The following is a 17,950-nucleotide window of genomic DNA, read 5'->3' as shown; positions in this document are numbered from 1 at the left end:
ACACCCCACCAACAGTGTGAAAGCGTTCCTATTTCTCTGCATCTTCACCAGCATCTGTTGTTTCCAGACTTTTAATGATCACCATTCTAACTGGCATGAGATGGCATCTCATTGTGGTTTTGATTTGCATTTCTCTAATCACCAGTAATGATGAGCTTTTTTCCATGTTTGTTGGCCGCATAAATGTCTTCTTTTGAGAAGTGTCTGTTCATATCCTTCACCCACTTTTTGATGGGGTTGTTTTTTCTTATACATTTTTTTCAGTTCTTTGTAGATTCTGGATATTAGTCCTTTGTCAGATGGACAGACTGCAAAAATTTTCCCCCATTCTGTAGGTTGCCCGTTCACTCTGATGGTAGTTTCTTTTGCTGAGCAGAAGCTCTTTAGTTTAATTAGATCCCATTTGTCAATTTTGGCTTTTGTTGTCATTGCAGAAGAGTGGTTTTAAGAAAATGGTGACAAAATTATTGGTTGTCACATGGTTAATCTTTATATTTGAATATTACATTGTTTACATTTCAGCAGTATTTTATATTCAATAATTTTTGAACCCACACTGTAGCCAAGATTAAACATTTCAGAAATATTTTTATATTTGTAAAATTATTAGCTATAATTATGACACTGTCCTTTATAGATGAACAACAGTCAACACTATCTCCAATCCTGATTATTTTCCTAAGTTCTACTCCTAAAATGTTAAATATCTGTGATGTATTTCTGTAATAATTTCTGATGGCACCTTAAATTTGCTAGACTGAACACTGAACCACTCTACCCACTTTTCTGCATGTCCTTTTTCAGTGACTTGCAGCTTACTGGCACCCTGGACTTTGACACAATATTAGACTTCCTTCTTCCCTGACTGAAGCATATAAATTATTTGCCAAAAGAGTTAACAGATACAGCCTATTCTACTTCTACTTCCTTCTCTAATTTTCATTCTATTTTCCACTCTTACTTCTAACACTTAAAGGTAAAACCTTATTTTTTTCCAAATTAAACTAATGGTAAAACACTTACCCAGTTTATCAAAACATTTATTGGACCTATTATGTACCAACAAGGCAAAATTGAAAACAAACAAATAAGTAAGATCATAATCAGGTGGGAAATGTAATGTTAAAAGATAACTACTGCACTGTGATAGGTACCAAAACACATGTATAGAGTAGACTGAGGGCAGAGTGGTTGGCTCTTTCTAGATAGACTGCAAGATGTTTGCAGAAGTGACAATTTTCCCAAAAAGGGTGTTCTGAAGAGAAGATCCGAGTAAGAGAAATATAAAAGGTCAAAGGAAAGTTCAAGGAATGAATGAAGAAAACAGGAAAGAAAGATAATCAATGACAGGAGGTTTTAAATGAGAAGATACAGTAGTGTGAATGGTCTTGAAACAGAACATCAAATGATCTGAGACAAGAAGAAAAAAACAGATGAAACTTAAAGACGGAGATAAAATTTACAAAAATGGAGCAAGAAAATGAGAGAGCAACCATCTAACTGTGAACTTAAATTATCTTTCAAATTTTATCTTCCAACATGCACTCTACATTCCAATGAATTCCCAACTATTCCTTATAACACTATGCTTTCATGCTTCCTTATCTTTGTTCATGGATGCCTTCCTCTTAGCCTTTTCCATCTAATCTCCATATTACTATATTACATATGTTACTGTACTTCACGTATCTTGCCCAGGAGTCAGTCATTAATCCCTTTTATGTTTTCCATAGTTTTTGGCAACTGTAACACTTTCTGTAACTCTCCAAAACCCACTGTTTCCTACGTCATACATTTATGTAATATATCCATCTTTTGATGGCAATAGCTACATGCAATTCTTCTTGGTATTGAGTGTCTCATCCACAGAAAACCTTGATAAATATTTGTTAAATGAATAAAAGAATCAGTATATTTAAATCCTATTTAAATATTTTAATAAAATATAAATTGTTTTCCTATATTTATCTGCATCTATGCTTATCTGTACCATTAATCTAAGAATAGAAACAGAATAGAGAAAGATAACTGTTAAGACCTCACATCTTAAATATACGTGCACCTACACTGAAGTACTAGATTGAAAGAATACCTAGATCGTGAGTTCGAGACCAGCCTGACCAAAATGGAGAAATCCCATCTCTGCTAAAAATACAAAATTAGCTGCGCATGGTGGTGCATGCCTGTAATCCCAGCTACTTAGGAGGCTGAGGCAGGAGAATCGCTTGAACCTGGGAGCTGAGATCCCGCCATTGCACTCCAGCCTGGGCAACAAGAGCGAAACTCCATCTCAAAAAAAAAAAAAAAGAAAAAAAAAAGTGCCTAATGAAAAATCCAAGCTGGTTAGTCACTGATAGCTCTAGTTAAGATGAAGTACTTAATCAGTAACAATTCTCATTAAGATGAATTAATCACTACTAATTATCATTAAGATGGATTAACTATCATGTAACAAATTAATATTCAGCCTTGGAAAAAAAGTATAAAGGTACTGTTTTCTCTACTACGGAGAGAGACACAAAATATATAGCAGAAATGTATTAAAAAGTAGAGTATCATTAACTTTTATTATCCAAGAAGAAAATGAAAGTTCTTCACAGAAATTTTTAAATATATCTTACATGCCATATTTCATCTAGTCTTGTAACCCACCCCAAATCATCTCTAGAGCAAGATCAGATATTGTAAATGATTATTTTGTTGTTCTCTCAACAATACAATTCTTTCCCTCAGCAAGTCTGAACTAAGCAATAAAACATTCATTAGATTTAGCAGGTCGATCTATGTGAAAATACGTGCCTAAAACTGCTAGATTGTCTTCAGAGCATTGAGGATCCCATTCTGAACTTCTGGACAAGGGAATAGGTAAGCACTGTTTGCAGTTCTGCCTCTATCCTTCTGTAGCATTGAGGTAAGTACCTATTTCCAGTGTGTATTCTAAAATGGTATTTAAACAAACTACAATGCTTAATTCTGAGGAAAGTTTTATTCTCCAATAGGGTTCAATTTCCATATAAGAGATTATTTTCAATTTCAGATTACATATCTTGACTAATACTTACTTGTTATGATATAAATCTATAAGACTAGCTCATATTTTGTTATAATTTTAATATTTTCTTAAAACATATCTTGTATCAAATTTAATTACTTTAAAAATTTAAAATTAATGTAGTATATACTTCTATTTACAACTCCATCCCTGAACAATGAACAAATATGAAAAGGATAAAATATTCTGTTTACTAAAGGAATGTCAAAAAAATTGTATTATAAAACCTTTGAGAAGTAAAATTTACTTCATAATAGTATAAATTCAGAAACCATCAGGCATCATCTATTAGACATTTTAAAAACTCTTAATCATATGACTATGCTTATGATGCTTATATTGCAACAAAAATATAATTATATTTAAGAGAAAAGTATATATAATGTACTTGCTATAAGTTATTACAATAAATTAAATAATGCTTCTTTTTTAAGACCTAAGTGCACTGAAACCTACATAAGTTAGATGAGCTATTAGCAGGATGGATTTGATCGAAGTTATCCATGTGAAATCAGAAACTAAAAAGTCTACAAGAGATCTTAGAGTAAACAAAACGATAAAGAAAAAATACCGGTAAGATCCTAATGGTATGTTGAATTCATTTTCAGGTGAGGCAGTTCCCAATAAGGTATCCCCTTCGTAAACAGACAGTGGGACTGAAAAATGATTTCTTATCTGGGAAAGAAAAACAAATAATATTTAGTATCATTAATCTAAGAATCTACAGATGTGTAAAAAAAAAGTCCATGTAAATATCTTAACAAAGGAACTATGAAGCAATATTCATCTTGCTTATGTAAATTAGAAAAGAAACACACATATTATTTATCCTAAAACATACAAGAAAATTTCTACAGTTTTATATAAAAGGAATCTCAAAAACAGACTTTAAGCATCCTACAGGGGAATAAGATAGTATCTTCTTCACTTTAGGATAGAGACTAATTTGTTTAGGGATATGTTTTGTTTAGACAAAATAGTAGAAAAAAATTCATAGAAAAAAATCAAAATTTTAAATATTTGTATGGTAAAAGTGACAATCTACAGGCTGGCAAATATCTGTAATATACTTGACAAAGGGTTTATAACCACTACATACTCAAAAATCCTAAAAATCATTAAGAAAGTTGCAATCAAGAGGAAAACAGGAACAGAATGTAAACAGGTGATTCACCGAATGGAAAAACTGACCAATAAACAGAGGAAAAGATACTTGACATTACTAGTAATCAAGAAAATACAAATTACATTCATAGAATATCTTTTCATACGAACAAACTGCAAAAATATCAGAAGTATGGTAATATCAACAGTTGAAAATGATGCGAACAGGAACTCATATACACTACTGGTAGAATGTAAATTGATAAAATAACTCTGAAGAATAATTCGACAAAACTTAGTAAAATGAAAATGTACTTTCTTCTTAGCAATTCTGCTCCTAGTTCCATACCTAGAGAAATGTTTACACATGTGTATTCATTTATTGTTTACTACATTCATTCAAGACACTGATGTTCACTACACCACTGATTTTATTATAAAAAAAAAGAAAATGAAAACAATCTCAATAATAGAAAAATAAGAAAATTTTCTTCAAATTGATATAATCATGTAACATCATTAAAATAATGCCCTATGTATCAGTATATGGTTACACTTCAAATATCTGAATGAAAACAGAACATAGCATAATAAGGTGAAACAGTGTAACATTTCTGTAAGGCACTAAAAACACAAGTATATATTTTCTGGACAGGAAGTAGTTTTTAAAATATGGTACTAGAAATATACACAACATATCACCAAATTGATATTACCTCAAGGAAGAAGGAAGGAGGGAATGTGGACTAAGGAGGGAAACCAAACAGCTGGCTTCAACTTCATGCATTTTTTTTTAATTTAAGGGAACCGTTTTTAAACGTCAATATTTTTAAAATTCCATGGTGTGGATGGAGACATCTGTATTATAATAAACTTCAAAGTCTACTATCAAACCAATAACTAACATCCAGAGCACTCCACAACAGACATTAACTGTTAAGTTTTCCAACATATTTTCTGATTATAAATATAATTCCAAATAAATTTCACATTCAACTTATCACTGATGTAAATGGAGCCTATTAAGAAACATACGCTTCTAAATGGTGCCTGTTTGGAATGTGAAGTTACTTACCAAAGTCTGATATTGCTTCCTTTGTTTTCCCTTTCAGATTTAGTGTGGAAAAAGTTGGTTGGAAGCTGAGAATAAACTAGTAGCTGAAATTTCAAGGAAACATCAAAGGTTTGGAAAACGGAATGAGCATAAGCTTGAAAAGTCTAAGGGAGCAGAGGAAAGGGAACATCCATCTGTATAAAAGTGGGTGGGCACAGTGGCTCACACCTATTATAATTCCAGCACTTTGGGTGGCTGAGGCAGGAGGATCACTAGACCTCAGGAGTTCAAAACCAGTCTAGGCAATGTGGTGAGACCCTGTCTCTACAAAATATTGAAAAATTAGCCAGGTATGGTGGTGCACACATGTAGTCTGAGCTACTGGAGAGGCTGAGGTGAGAGGATTCCCAGGTGAGCCTGGGAAGTCAAGGTTGCAGTGAGCATTCATCATGCCACTGCACTCCTGGGCGATTAAGACACTGTCTCTCAAAAATTACAAAGATAAGAAAGAAACAAAAGCATGTTGCAGGTAAGCTATCCTGCTGGAACAATTCCTAAAGTTTATGATTACGCAACAGCAATATGATAGCAGAATGAACACAGATGTTAAAGTGAAACAAACCTGAGATAAATACTGGCAGTGCTAATTACTAGCTGTGTAACTGTGGGCAAATTTTATTTTGAATAATACCATTTCTCCTGACTATCAAAAGTAGTAAATTCATATATATGCATACCTTGTTTTATAATGTTTTGCTTTATTGTGCATTGCAGATATTTCATTTTTTACAAATGAAAGGTTTATGGCAACCCTGCATCAACCAAGTCTATTGGTGCCATTTTTCTAACAGCATGTGCTCACATAGCGCCTCGGTGTCATATTCTGGTAACTCTCACGATATTTCAATCTTTTCGTTATGATTATATGTGTTATAATTAATAAATGTGTGTGTTCTGACTGCTCCACAAATTGGACATTCTCCCCACTTTCTCCCTCTTCTTCAGACCTCCCTATTCTCTGAGACACAATAATATTGAAAATAGGACAATTAATAACCCTCCAAAGACCTCTTTCAAATGAAGAGGGACATGTCTCTCACTTTTAAATCAAAAGCAAAAGCTAGAAATGATTAATGTTAATGAGAAGTGCATGTCAAAACCAGAGATGGGCTAAAAGGTAGGCCTCTTGCATCAAACAGCCAAGTTGTGAATGCAAAGTGAAAGTTTTTGAAGAAAATTAAAAGTCCTAACCCAGTGAACACGCAAATAACAAGAAAGTGAAACAGCCTTATTGCTAACAGGAAGAATATTGTAGTGGTCTGGATATGACATGGTTTGGCTACGTCCCCCACCCAAATCTCATCTTGAATTGTAATCCCCATAATCCCCATGTGTCAAGGGAGGAATCAGGTGGAGGTAACTGGATCATGGGGACAGTTTCCCCATGCTATTCTCATGATGGTGAACGAGTTCTCACGAGATCTGATGGTCGTATAAGTGCGTAGTAGTTCTTCCTGCGTTCACTTCTCTTTCCTGCTGCCTTGTGAAGAAGGTGCCTTGCTTCCCATTTGCCTTCCGCCATGATTATAAGCTTCCTGAGGTCTCCCCAGCCATGCTGCACTATGAGTCAATTAAACCTCTTTCCTTTATAAATTACTAAGTCCTGGGCAGTTCTTTACAGCAGTATGAAACAGCCTAATACAGGATAGAAGATCAAACCAGCTACAACATTCCCCTAAGAAAGGCCCTAACTCTCTTCAGTTGTATGAAAGCTGAGAGACGTGAGGAAGTAGCAGAAAAAAAGTTGGAAGCAGAGGTTTGTTCACGAGGTTTAAGGGAGGAAACCACCTGCATAACATACAAGTGCAAAGTGAAGCGGCAAGTGGCTGCAGCAAGTTATCCAGAAGGTCTAGCTAAGATCACTGATGAAGATGGCTACACTAAACAACAGATTTCCAAACTTGCAAAGTGAAGCGGCAAGTGGCTGCAGCAAGTTATCCAGAAGGTCTAGCTAAGATCACTGATGAAGATGGCTACACTAAACAACAGATTTCCAAACTAGACAAAACAGCCTTCTATTGGAAGAAGATGACATTTAGGACTCTCATAGCTAGAGAAGAGAAGTCAACGTTTAGCTTCAAAGCTTCGAAGGACAGTCTGAATCTCTTGTTAAGGGATAATGAAGCTAGTGACCTGAAGTTACACCAATGTTCACTGACCATTACGAAAATCCTAGGGCCTTTAAGAATATGCTAACTCTACACTGTGCTCTATACATGGAAAAACAGAGCCTGAATTTGAAAGTACATCTGTTTACAGCATGGTTTACCGAATTTTTAAAGCCCACTACTGAGACCTATTCTCAGGAAAAAACAATCCTTTCAAAATGCTATTGCTCATTGGCCATGCACATTGTCACTCGAGTTCTGATGGAGATGTACAGGAGATTAATGTTGCTTTCATGCCTGCTAACACAACATCTATTCTGTAGCAAATGAATCAAGGAGTAATTTTAACTTCTTAATATTATATGTAATATTGTATATTTGACTTAAATAATATTAGTCTCATTATTTAAGAAATACATTTTTTAAGGCAACAGCTCCCATAGATAATGATTCCTCTGATGGATCCGGGCAAAGTAAATTGAAAATCTTCTGGAAAGGATTCATCATCCAGATGTCATTAATAACATTTGTGATTCATGAGAGGAGGTCAAAATAACAACATTACCAGCTGGTTTCAACCCTTATGGATGACTTTGAGGAATTCAGGACTTCAATGGAGCAAGTCACTGCAGATATGGTGGATATAGCAAAAGAACTAGAATTAGAATTGGGGCCTGAAGAGGTGACTGAATTGTTGCAACTTTCTTTAGAGAGAAAAGTATGAAGAGTACCTCATCCAGTGAGTAGCAAAAAATGATCAGGCAAAAATGTATTATTCTGATTAATATATACATAATAATCAGAAAACCTCCAAATACTCATATTTATCTTTGGAATAGATAATAACAAATTGTTTAGTAAAACAATTTTCTCATAATCTTTCTATATCTTACCTAATTCTACTTTAAAACATCATATGAAATATGAGAACTAAGAATTTGATAAATGAATAATCTTAACTGTACTCTATTTTAATTCTAGAAAATTATTTGCTCTATACATTTGAAGCAATGAAATATGTCTATACAAAGTACCTGTAAGAAATTCAAAATTCACGTTCAACTATTTAACTAAATGGCAAAATAATCAACAGTAATGAGTGCGGCTGTTAGTCACCTTTTAAAATAGTTACCTAAATAAAAAGTGAGAGAAGGGATACCTGTTTTCAGTCATGCTAGAATAACAGGGACCAGATATAGCTTCCCACCCTAATCAACTAAAAAGCAGGAAAACAAACGACAAACATCAAACCACAGTTTCAGATAAGGCACAATAGGCAGCACAAGGGAAAACAAAATGAAAAGCTACATAAGCTATGACTACCACCCAGCTTGCTGTCTGGAGAGTGAGTTTCTAGTCTGCTGTGTGAGAAGCAGGCAGCCAAGTTGAAGAGATAAGATCTGAAAATCTGGGGAAGCCAATGTGACTGAAATTCACAGCATATTGTACTGGAGGGGAGAGACCTGCATGGAGAGGCAAAAGCTGTACAGACAGAATTCTGGAAAACTGAGTGTCCCCTCCACGTCAAAACTTCAGCTGAGTCATGACCAGGACACGTGTAGATTATCTACGGCTCAGTAAAGATCTGCCTAAAAGAAACAGGAAGAACAAAGTCTGGTTCTGATATATACAGTAGTTTTAGGTAACCAATAAAAAATTACCAGGTACATTAAAGGAATGAAAAAATTACCATAATGAAAAGAAACATCAATAAAATGAAAGAAACCTGAAATGACACATAATAGAATTGGTAGACAAGGACATTAAAACATTTATTAAAATTATATCCAATATCACTAAAAAGATAGAAGACTAAGTATGCTAAAAAGAGACACTGGAAAATAAAAAACCAAAAAAATTCATAGTACTATTGAGAAAAATATATCAGATGGGGTCAACAGCAGATTGGCCACTGAAAAAGAAAAGAGAAACTGAAGACTTAACAAGAGAAACTATCAAAAAAGAAATGGGTAAAAAGCTGAAAGGAAAAACAAACAGAGCATTACTGAGCTGTGGGGCAAGTTCAAACACCCTAATATATACCTAACTGGAACCTAAAGGAGAGAAGAGAGGGCGAAGACAGAAACAATTTTAGAAACAATGGCAAAAAGTTTTCTAAAGTTGATCAAAACTATAAATCCATGATTTTAAGGTCAGTAAACCCCAAATACAAGGAACATGAAGAAAACTACACTAAGATTCATCATAACCAAATTGCTTAAAACCAACGATAAAGAAAAAAGAAATCTCAAAAGCAGCTAAAGAAAAGGTTGACACATTTTGTAGAAGAGCAAATACAGGAAAAAAAGCAGACTTCTGATCAGAAACAATGCAATACAGTAGACAGCAGAACAACATTTTTAAAGTATGGGGAAAAAACCCTGCCAATCTAGATCTCTAGGCCCAGGGAAAACATCTGTAACACAGATATGTGAAATAAAAACTGAAAGAATTCATCATCAGCAAATCCACGCTGTGAGCTTACTGAAAGAAAAAGTGATAATAAATATCAAATACAGTTTGTATTTTAAACCAATTTAAAACATAATTCATTAAAGAAAAATAGTAACTTGTATTATGGGGTTTTGGCTAACATACATAGACACAAAAATGTATGAACATAATTATACAAATGTGGGAGATGAGAAATGGAAGTATACTGGTCTAAAGTTGTGATTCTGTATGTGAAGCGGCAAAATACTACTTGAAGGTAGACTAATACAATATGTACGTAATAAAGCCCTAAAGTAACAACAACAACAACAACAACAACAAAGGCAAGGAAGTATAAAGAGATACAGCCAATAACCAACAAGGAAATAAAATGAATTCATAACAAAAATGCTCAATTAATAAAAAAAAAAGAGAAAGAGAAAACAAAAGGAAGATGGACGCAAAGAACAAATGAGACAAATAGAAAAAAAAAAAAAAGCAAGTTTAAGCCCAACGACATCAGTAACAACTTTTAAATATAAGTGGTTTAATTATCCTTGTTAAAAGGCACAGATTTTCAGATTAGGTTAAATTAAAAAAAAAAACACACACACAAAAAACACAAGGTCCAACTACATGGTGCCTACAGAAACCTCACGTTAAATACACTTTAACACACAGGTCCCCAGCCCTTCACCCATGGGCTGGTACCAGTCTGTGGCCTGTTAGGAAGTGGGCTGCACAGCAGGAAGTGAGCAGCAGGCTCGAGAGCATTACCGCCTGAGCTCTGCCTCCTGTCAGATCAGCCACAGCATTAGATTCTCACAGGAGCGTGAACCCTATTGCGAACTGTGCATGCACGGGATCTAGGTTACATGCTCCTTATGAGAATTTAACTAATGCCTGATGATCTGAGGTTAAATCCAGTACTGTGAGTGCTTGCCTGATTTTTGTTTCTCATGGTGTTTTTTCTGTGTAGATAGTTGTTAACCTGGTGTCCCTGCAGGAGACAGGGACACACATGGGTGGAGCTTTCTGTTCTTGAGAAAGGAATCCTGAGACCATATGCCCCAGCCCCCAACCTGTGGAAAAATTGTCTTCCATGAAACAGGCCCCTAGTGTCAAAAGGTTGGGGACTGCTGCTTTAATGAGTTAAAAAGTTAAACAATGAGAGGCGGAGCAAGATGGGGGAACAGGTGTGGTGGTGTGCACCCACAGTCCTAGCTGCTCGGGAGGCTGAGATAGGAGGATTGCTTAAACCCAGGAGAATGTGGCTCCAGTGAGCCATGATGGCACCACTGCACTCCAACCTTGGGCACAGAGCAAGACTCAAGAAAAGAAAGGAAGACAGAAAGACAGACATTAAAACTCTAGACCAATATCCCTCATGAATATAAACGCAAAATCCAACAATATACTAAAAGGTTAGTAAGATGTCATGATTATGTGAGATTAATCCTAGGAATGCAAGTTGATCTAACATTTAAAAAAATCAGTGAATGTAATTTATCATACTAACAATTGAAAAAATGTATCCTCCTCTCGCACAGAAAAGGCATCTGACAAAATACAAAAATCGACTCTGATAAAAACTCTTAGCACACTAGGAATAGACAGGAATGTTTTCAATGTAAGAAAAGGCATCTACAAAACTACAACACAAATCACGTTCAATGGTGAAAGAATGGACAAGGCAAAAACATAAGACGTCACCACTTCTACTCGAATTGTATTCTAGCCAGTGTGATAGGCAATATAAACAAGATAAAATAAAACACATCCAGATTGGAAAGGAAAAAGTGAAAATGTCTTCATTTGCAACTATCGTAACTATCTAAATCTACACAAATCTACTAGAATATGTGAGTCTAGTTAAGACTGCAAATAGAGGTTCATATAACCTGTATTTCTAAACACTACCAATGAGTAATCAGAATTTAAAACATTAAAAGACAGCCAATTTTATCCAGATTTTTGATAAAATTGATAACCTGATTCTCAAGTTTAAAGAAAAATGAGAAGGAACTAGAATCCTCTGGAAAAAAATCCATATGGTGAAAAAAAAAAAAAAAAAAAAAACCTCAATTCTTAACCTCACACTGTATACCAAGGTTCACTCAAAATGGATATGTGGCATATCCATATAAAGATGACTACTGAGAAACAACATGTAACTGCATGTAACAACACGGATACACATACAAAATTTTTCTGAATGAAAGTCAAACTCCATCTGTACTGTATTCAACTTATGTAAAGTCCTAGGCCATATAACTAATGTACAATGAGGACAGATCAGTGGATGCCTGGGAATGGGAAAGTGGGGAAATAGAAAATTTTTCTAAGAAATAAATGTGTTCATTACCTTGACTGTGATGAAGCTTTCAAAGGTGGATTTTTGTGTCAAAAGTCATCAACTTTAAATATATGTAGTTTATTGTACATACCTCAACAAAGCTGTAAAATTTTATTTTTCTAAGAATTATCTAATCAAATAGAAAGGATATAAATACATTACAAAGACCTAAAGCAAAACACTGATGAGTATGTTATTTATAAAAAATACCCTAAGAAGATTTTACAAAATATTCCTATTAAAAAATTATAAGTATATCAAACAAATTCCTACCACTGGTCATATCTGAGTAGCGCAACTGCTGGTAGTGACTCTTCTTTTGATATCAGCTGTATTTCTGTTACGGTTTATATTCTTTCAGTAATAATTTGCTTTGGTGTTTTTCTCTTTTTTTAATTTTATTAGTACACAGATATGCATAACAGGACATCCCCCAAAATTGATCATTTCATACCTGCACTGGGGAGCGAATTGTGACCTTCTTACTTCCTTCCACTGTATCAATTTGACAAACAATAGATCTTTCAACTCCAGACTCTCTGTGTCTTACAGTGTACAGACGTCGTCCCACTTTTGTTAAAGGAATCTTATCAGCAGTAGAATGGTTAACAGGTGCTAAATTAAATAAGTATGTTTAAAAGTTTTTATTATAATTCATTAAATATTAATTTTACATATGTTATATATTAGAAATTTCAGATGATTCTTAAACTTATAAATAATAGTCACTAAAGTCTTCGGATATAGTCCGTGAAAGGGATATTTTAAGAAGCCACCATATATTTCCACAGCGTTCATTAAAAAATCCCATTCAGGAGTTTAACCCAAGACAACAATAGCAAACCTTTCCAAAATGAGTAATGAGAGCAAGTACTATAAAATACAAGAATACTGATCTCTGGCTTGCTGTAAGAATAACCAGGGCATAATAGCTTTTGGTAGACACTGGTAAATATCAAGGTGACTACAATTTTGTTTTAATTTTCCAACAACTTGTGTCATTTTCCTTTATATCTTGGACTTGATTACGCAAAATTTTATATATATTTACCTAAAACACATGTTGTATCGGGGATGAAATTACTTACTTGCATAAATTTCATTTACCATCCCATTCATAAAAATGTAAAAGAGGTAAAATTTATGAGAACATTAATTACAACATTATGACAATACCTGAAACACCTGTTACACGTTATTTTCTAACTAGAAACACAAGCTATTTTAGTAGCCTACCCTCCCATGTCTAATTAATCTTCTAAATGATGCCCTCCTCAATAACTACTTAAATGTCAGAGTATCAAAAAGTGGTGTAGGTGAGGCTTTGGGACTATTTAACTTCACAATGACTACATATTATGATAATTTAAGAATGTATATATTTCACCTCCAATAAAATGAAAACTTCTAGGAAGCAGAAAAGACAAAGGAAAAAACCTTCATCTCAATAGGCAGAACATAAAAAAAAAAACTATTTCAAATCCTAAAACCATTAAAAATTGCCATTTGCATGAATTCAAACTTTGAATTCATTCAGTTGCAAAACTAGTGGAATACTATCAAGTGATACCAAATGTGAATAAAAGAATCCCCACAAACATCTAAACATCTACGGTCTATAAAAGCTGAACGAGGGCGAGATCTAATACTTTTCCTCCCAACAACAAAGCAGTAAATTGCCATGCTCTGAATAATGCAGTGGATAAAGAAAAAGTTTGGAATACAAAGTTTTAGTAATGACACACTGCAACCAAGACACTGCAAAGACAAAAAACAGTTCTTGACCTATTAGAAAGGAGATTAAAACAAAACAAAACAAAACCTTGCTAAGATTCTACAAAAGAGTAAAATAGCATGTAAATTGTAATTTAAAACAAAAAAGCCCCAGGAAGGTAATATAGCAACTACTTACTAAGAAGAATGAAGAAGAGTTTGCTGCTTAGGCTAGTCATTGCATTGAAATGATCATTGTCCTTGGTTCGGACATAATCCATACTTAAACTTTCTTCATTTTTCAATACATATGATTTTGCCATAGGAATGTTGAGTACACTGAAAGAATCACTTGGCGAAACAGAGATAGTAAGTCCAAGGGAATTTAAAATTATAAATGGTGCTAGATCCTTTACGAAGTCAGCTGAAGATCCAGTGGCAGCTTCTGTAAATGCCTAATAAGAAAGAGTTATCTTAAATAAAATGAAATGTATAAAATTAAATGACAAGGAGAACAGTAGAGGACAAATGACAAATAACTAAGTCATTAAACTTCTTATTCAACAGACAGATCAACTCAGACAAGTATCTCAATATTTAAAGTTTCAAATTTCTTTTCTTACCTTGACTAAATTATTTAACATCACAAGACCACATTTGGATAATGTAATGTTTAATTGGTCTTTTGAATGGAAACTAATGACAGTTTTATATTCTGGCACTTTGTAGTTTTCTTCTTCAGGATCTGACTCAACAATGGCCTTTTGGCTTTCTTTTCATCTAAAATGATAAATTATAGAAATACAAGAAAAAATTATTTCTAGGAACACAACATAACTAGACAAATCTCAATAACAACATTAGAGAGATCAGTACATTTTATCTTTTCTAATTTCAGTAAGTTCTACTGCCTTACTGAAATTACTTGGACATCAGCCAACTAAGGTCACACAAGACAGAAATATTAGAGAAAATAAATCATGTCATCCTCAGTGATAGTAAACTGGCAGATATAATTCAGAAGGAAAAATAAAGACCTAGAATTACTATGTGTACCTGGCATCTGAATATAAAAGCACATACTTCAAAGCAACATAAAAACTCAGAAAAAAGTAACTTAATGTATTGGTCATGCTAATAATACAGAACAGAAACATGGAGACTTACAAAGGCAGATAATAGTAGCAGAACAGTTTTATAAACCTAGAGCTCATAAGAATCAATACCCTTTACCATTTTTTAGGAGTCACAGATCCACTGACCATGTGTATTCTAACCTAAAAACCACCAAGGAATTCATTTTCAAATCCTTCATCTAAATTATCTGTAAAATAAAATTAAATGATCTAATATGAAAACAGCTCAACATGCTAAGCTAGCCACCTCTGCTGTTACTTTAACTGGCTTTAAGCCGCTGAAAATCTGTCTGCAGGTTGACCAAGTCATTATTAGGTAGGAAACATGTGAGTAATTCTGCAGTCTCTTACTTCAGAAGCAAAATTTCATCCATCTAAAGGCCCCGATTCTCATGATTATATAAAAACACAATATATTTCAAACAAATAATATATATTCTTGCACACACACGCACACATATACACCTCCCCAGAGGATGAAGGAAACTCAGGATAGACAACAACTTACAAGAAGATGACAGAGGCATTATAGTATAGTGGTTTAGAGTGGATTTAACCCCTCTGCAGCTGGATTTGCATCCTACCTCTTCCACTCTGTAGCTATTATTACTTCAAGAAGTCTCTTAACGTCCCTGGTCTCAGTCCCTTCACAAGTCAAACTAGGGATAAAAACTCTATCTTCCTCCAAGAGTTGTTGTATCTGGCACATAATACTTGTTACATAATTGTATTAGAAGCATAGGGAACACTGGCCTGAGATTTGAAAATTATATTAAGAGGGCAAACAAGGAAGCATGTGGGCAAGGCCCACGATGAGACAACCTGAAGTTTGTTGTGATTAAAATAAAGTGTCTAGTATGGTATAAACATTTTCAATTTTGGAAAATTTTTTCAGACTTCAAATATACACTGATGGGGGAATGTTAAAGGGGAAGCTATACATGTGCACGAGTAGGGGTATATGGGAAATCTCTGTTCCTTCTTTCCAATTTTGCTGTGAACCTAAATCTGTTCTTAAAAAAAGTAGTCTTTTAAAATACATACATATATACACACACACACACACATATATATATACCTTGATACCAAGATTCCATGGTCTAAAATCCTCAGTCTGATCAATTTCTAAGGGTTCAAGCAAAGGCTCCCATACACCAAACATTTCATTAAAATAATGCACCTACAGAGAGAATTTTTTAAATTAAAAATGATCGTCCATCCTGTTTCCCATCATGTTTTTTAGCCCCGTTATTTCTTCTATATGAAAACCAGTTTACAAGCCATTCAGTAGCTTCCTATAAACACTCCCTCAGCATTTTCCTCACCTGGCTAACTTCATAGTACATATTCGCTCTTCACAATTTAGTCCAGATAAAACCCCCTTTAAAGCATCTTTCCTTGATTCTACATTATATAAAAGTATAAGGCATATCTTTCTAACTCTTTATATTTCTATCAGAAGAGATTATTATCCACATATTCAGAAATTCTGTCTATATCCTTAAAAAAAAAAAAAGATATTCAACTTTAACTTTTCTTTTTTTGAGGCTGGGTCTCACTATGTCCCCCAGCCTGGAGTGCAGTGGCACGATCTCAGCTCATGCAGCCTCGACTTCCCAGCTATTCTCAAGTGATCCTCCCACCTCAGTCTCTTGAATAGCTGAGACTACAGGTGTGAGCTACCACCACTGGCTAATTTTTTGTATTTTTAGTAGAAACAAGGTTTCACCATGTTGCCCAGGCTGATCTTGAACTCCTGGGCTCAAGCGATCCTTCTGCTTTGGCCTCCCAAAGTGCTGGGATTACAGGTGTGAGTCATTGGGCCTAGCCTCAACTTTAACTCTTAAAAAAAAGAATTCTCAATCTAATCAACAACTGTCAAATAATATATTACCTTTAAGTTGATAAAATCAGTTGAAATATAAACTTAATGTGGATATGTACTTTTAAAGTGAAAGGAATGTATACATAAAAGCAATTTATTCAAGGGCAAAATTTGAAAACTTTTTTCTAAAAGTTTTTGACCCAACATCATATTTACAATAAGTTTAATTTAAATAGCTACATAAGATTCCATAATATTCCAAATGTATCATTATCTGTTATAAAACTGGAAAAATATGCTTACTTCTAGCTCAAGCTGACAGTGCAGATTTATTAGGGAACTCCAGTTTTGCCTTCCCCTGAAAACGTGACTTTGCCAGAAGCATAGGCACTGTTCTATGACCAATTCCAGCCTCAAGAACTATAAAATAGAATCAATGTTCATTTTATCATCTCGCCTTTGGGTACCAATTCAGTTGTGGGAGCTATTTTTTCAGTTTCATTTGATTCTTCAAGAAACCACATTTTTAAAGTCTTTGTATCCTTCTTTTCCCATAAATGTGCAGTAGAAGAAGCTGTTTCTTCTGGGATGGTTTCCTTAGTTGTATACAGTGCTGAAGTTATGGTAATCATAGTATTTATAATAACTGGTGAAACCTAAATGGAAAAAAAACTAATGATAAACCTGTACAAAATACTTTGAAACATACTACTTCAAGAAATATTAAATATACTTGCTGAAGGATTATGAGAAATTAAATACTGAATTAACATTACTCCCACAAAATAGTAGAAACTATTGTTTATACAATTTTTTAAATTACCATAACTAATTGTGACTTGTTAAAATATTTACACGAATCTTGCAGATATTATTAAACTGATGAAGTATAAAATAATTTCAATACATTTATTAGGGATATTAGATGTTAACCACACAAATGTAAATAATAAAATACAGAATAACATTCATTATGTGTATTAAATAATGTTACTTTATAAATATCTCATAAAATATATTTTCAAAACACAAATACATCTATTTTGTTTGCCTAACAATGAAAAGACTTGCTATAATAACTTTCTAGGCTTTTCTACTTTTTTTAAGTG

The 17,950-nt window shown here is 33.9% G+C and overlaps 1 protein-coding gene across 1 annotated transcript in view; it reads right to left on the bottom strand.

Annotated features, from left to right (window-relative positions):
- VPS13A (vacuolar protein sorting 13 homolog A) overlaps positions 1–17,950 on the bottom strand; it is a 255,836-nt gene that overhangs the window by 81,953 nt on the left and 155,933 nt on the right. The window contains 8 exon segments of the mRNA XM_017892695.1: positions 3,624–3,727; positions 12,622–12,782; positions 14,080–14,335; positions 14,504–14,648; positions 16,081–16,196; positions 17,145–17,193; positions 17,195–17,275; positions 17,277–17,497. Coding sequence (XP_017748184.1) covers positions 3,624–3,727; positions 12,622–12,782; positions 14,080–14,335; positions 14,504–14,648; positions 16,081–16,196; positions 17,145–17,193; positions 17,195–17,275; positions 17,277–17,497 — 1,133 coding nt within the window.

This window comes from Rhinopithecus bieti, unplaced genomic scaffold (assembly GCF_001698545.2).
Source record: "Rhinopithecus bieti isolate Rb0 unplaced genomic scaffold, ASM169854v2 scaffold_19708, whole genome shotgun sequence".
Classification (NCBI taxonomy): domain Eukaryota; kingdom Metazoa; phylum Chordata; class Mammalia; order Primates; family Cercopithecidae; genus Rhinopithecus; species Rhinopithecus bieti.
The sequence above is the reverse complement of the archived record's forward strand: the minus strand, read 5'-3'. Positions and strand labels throughout refer to the sequence as shown.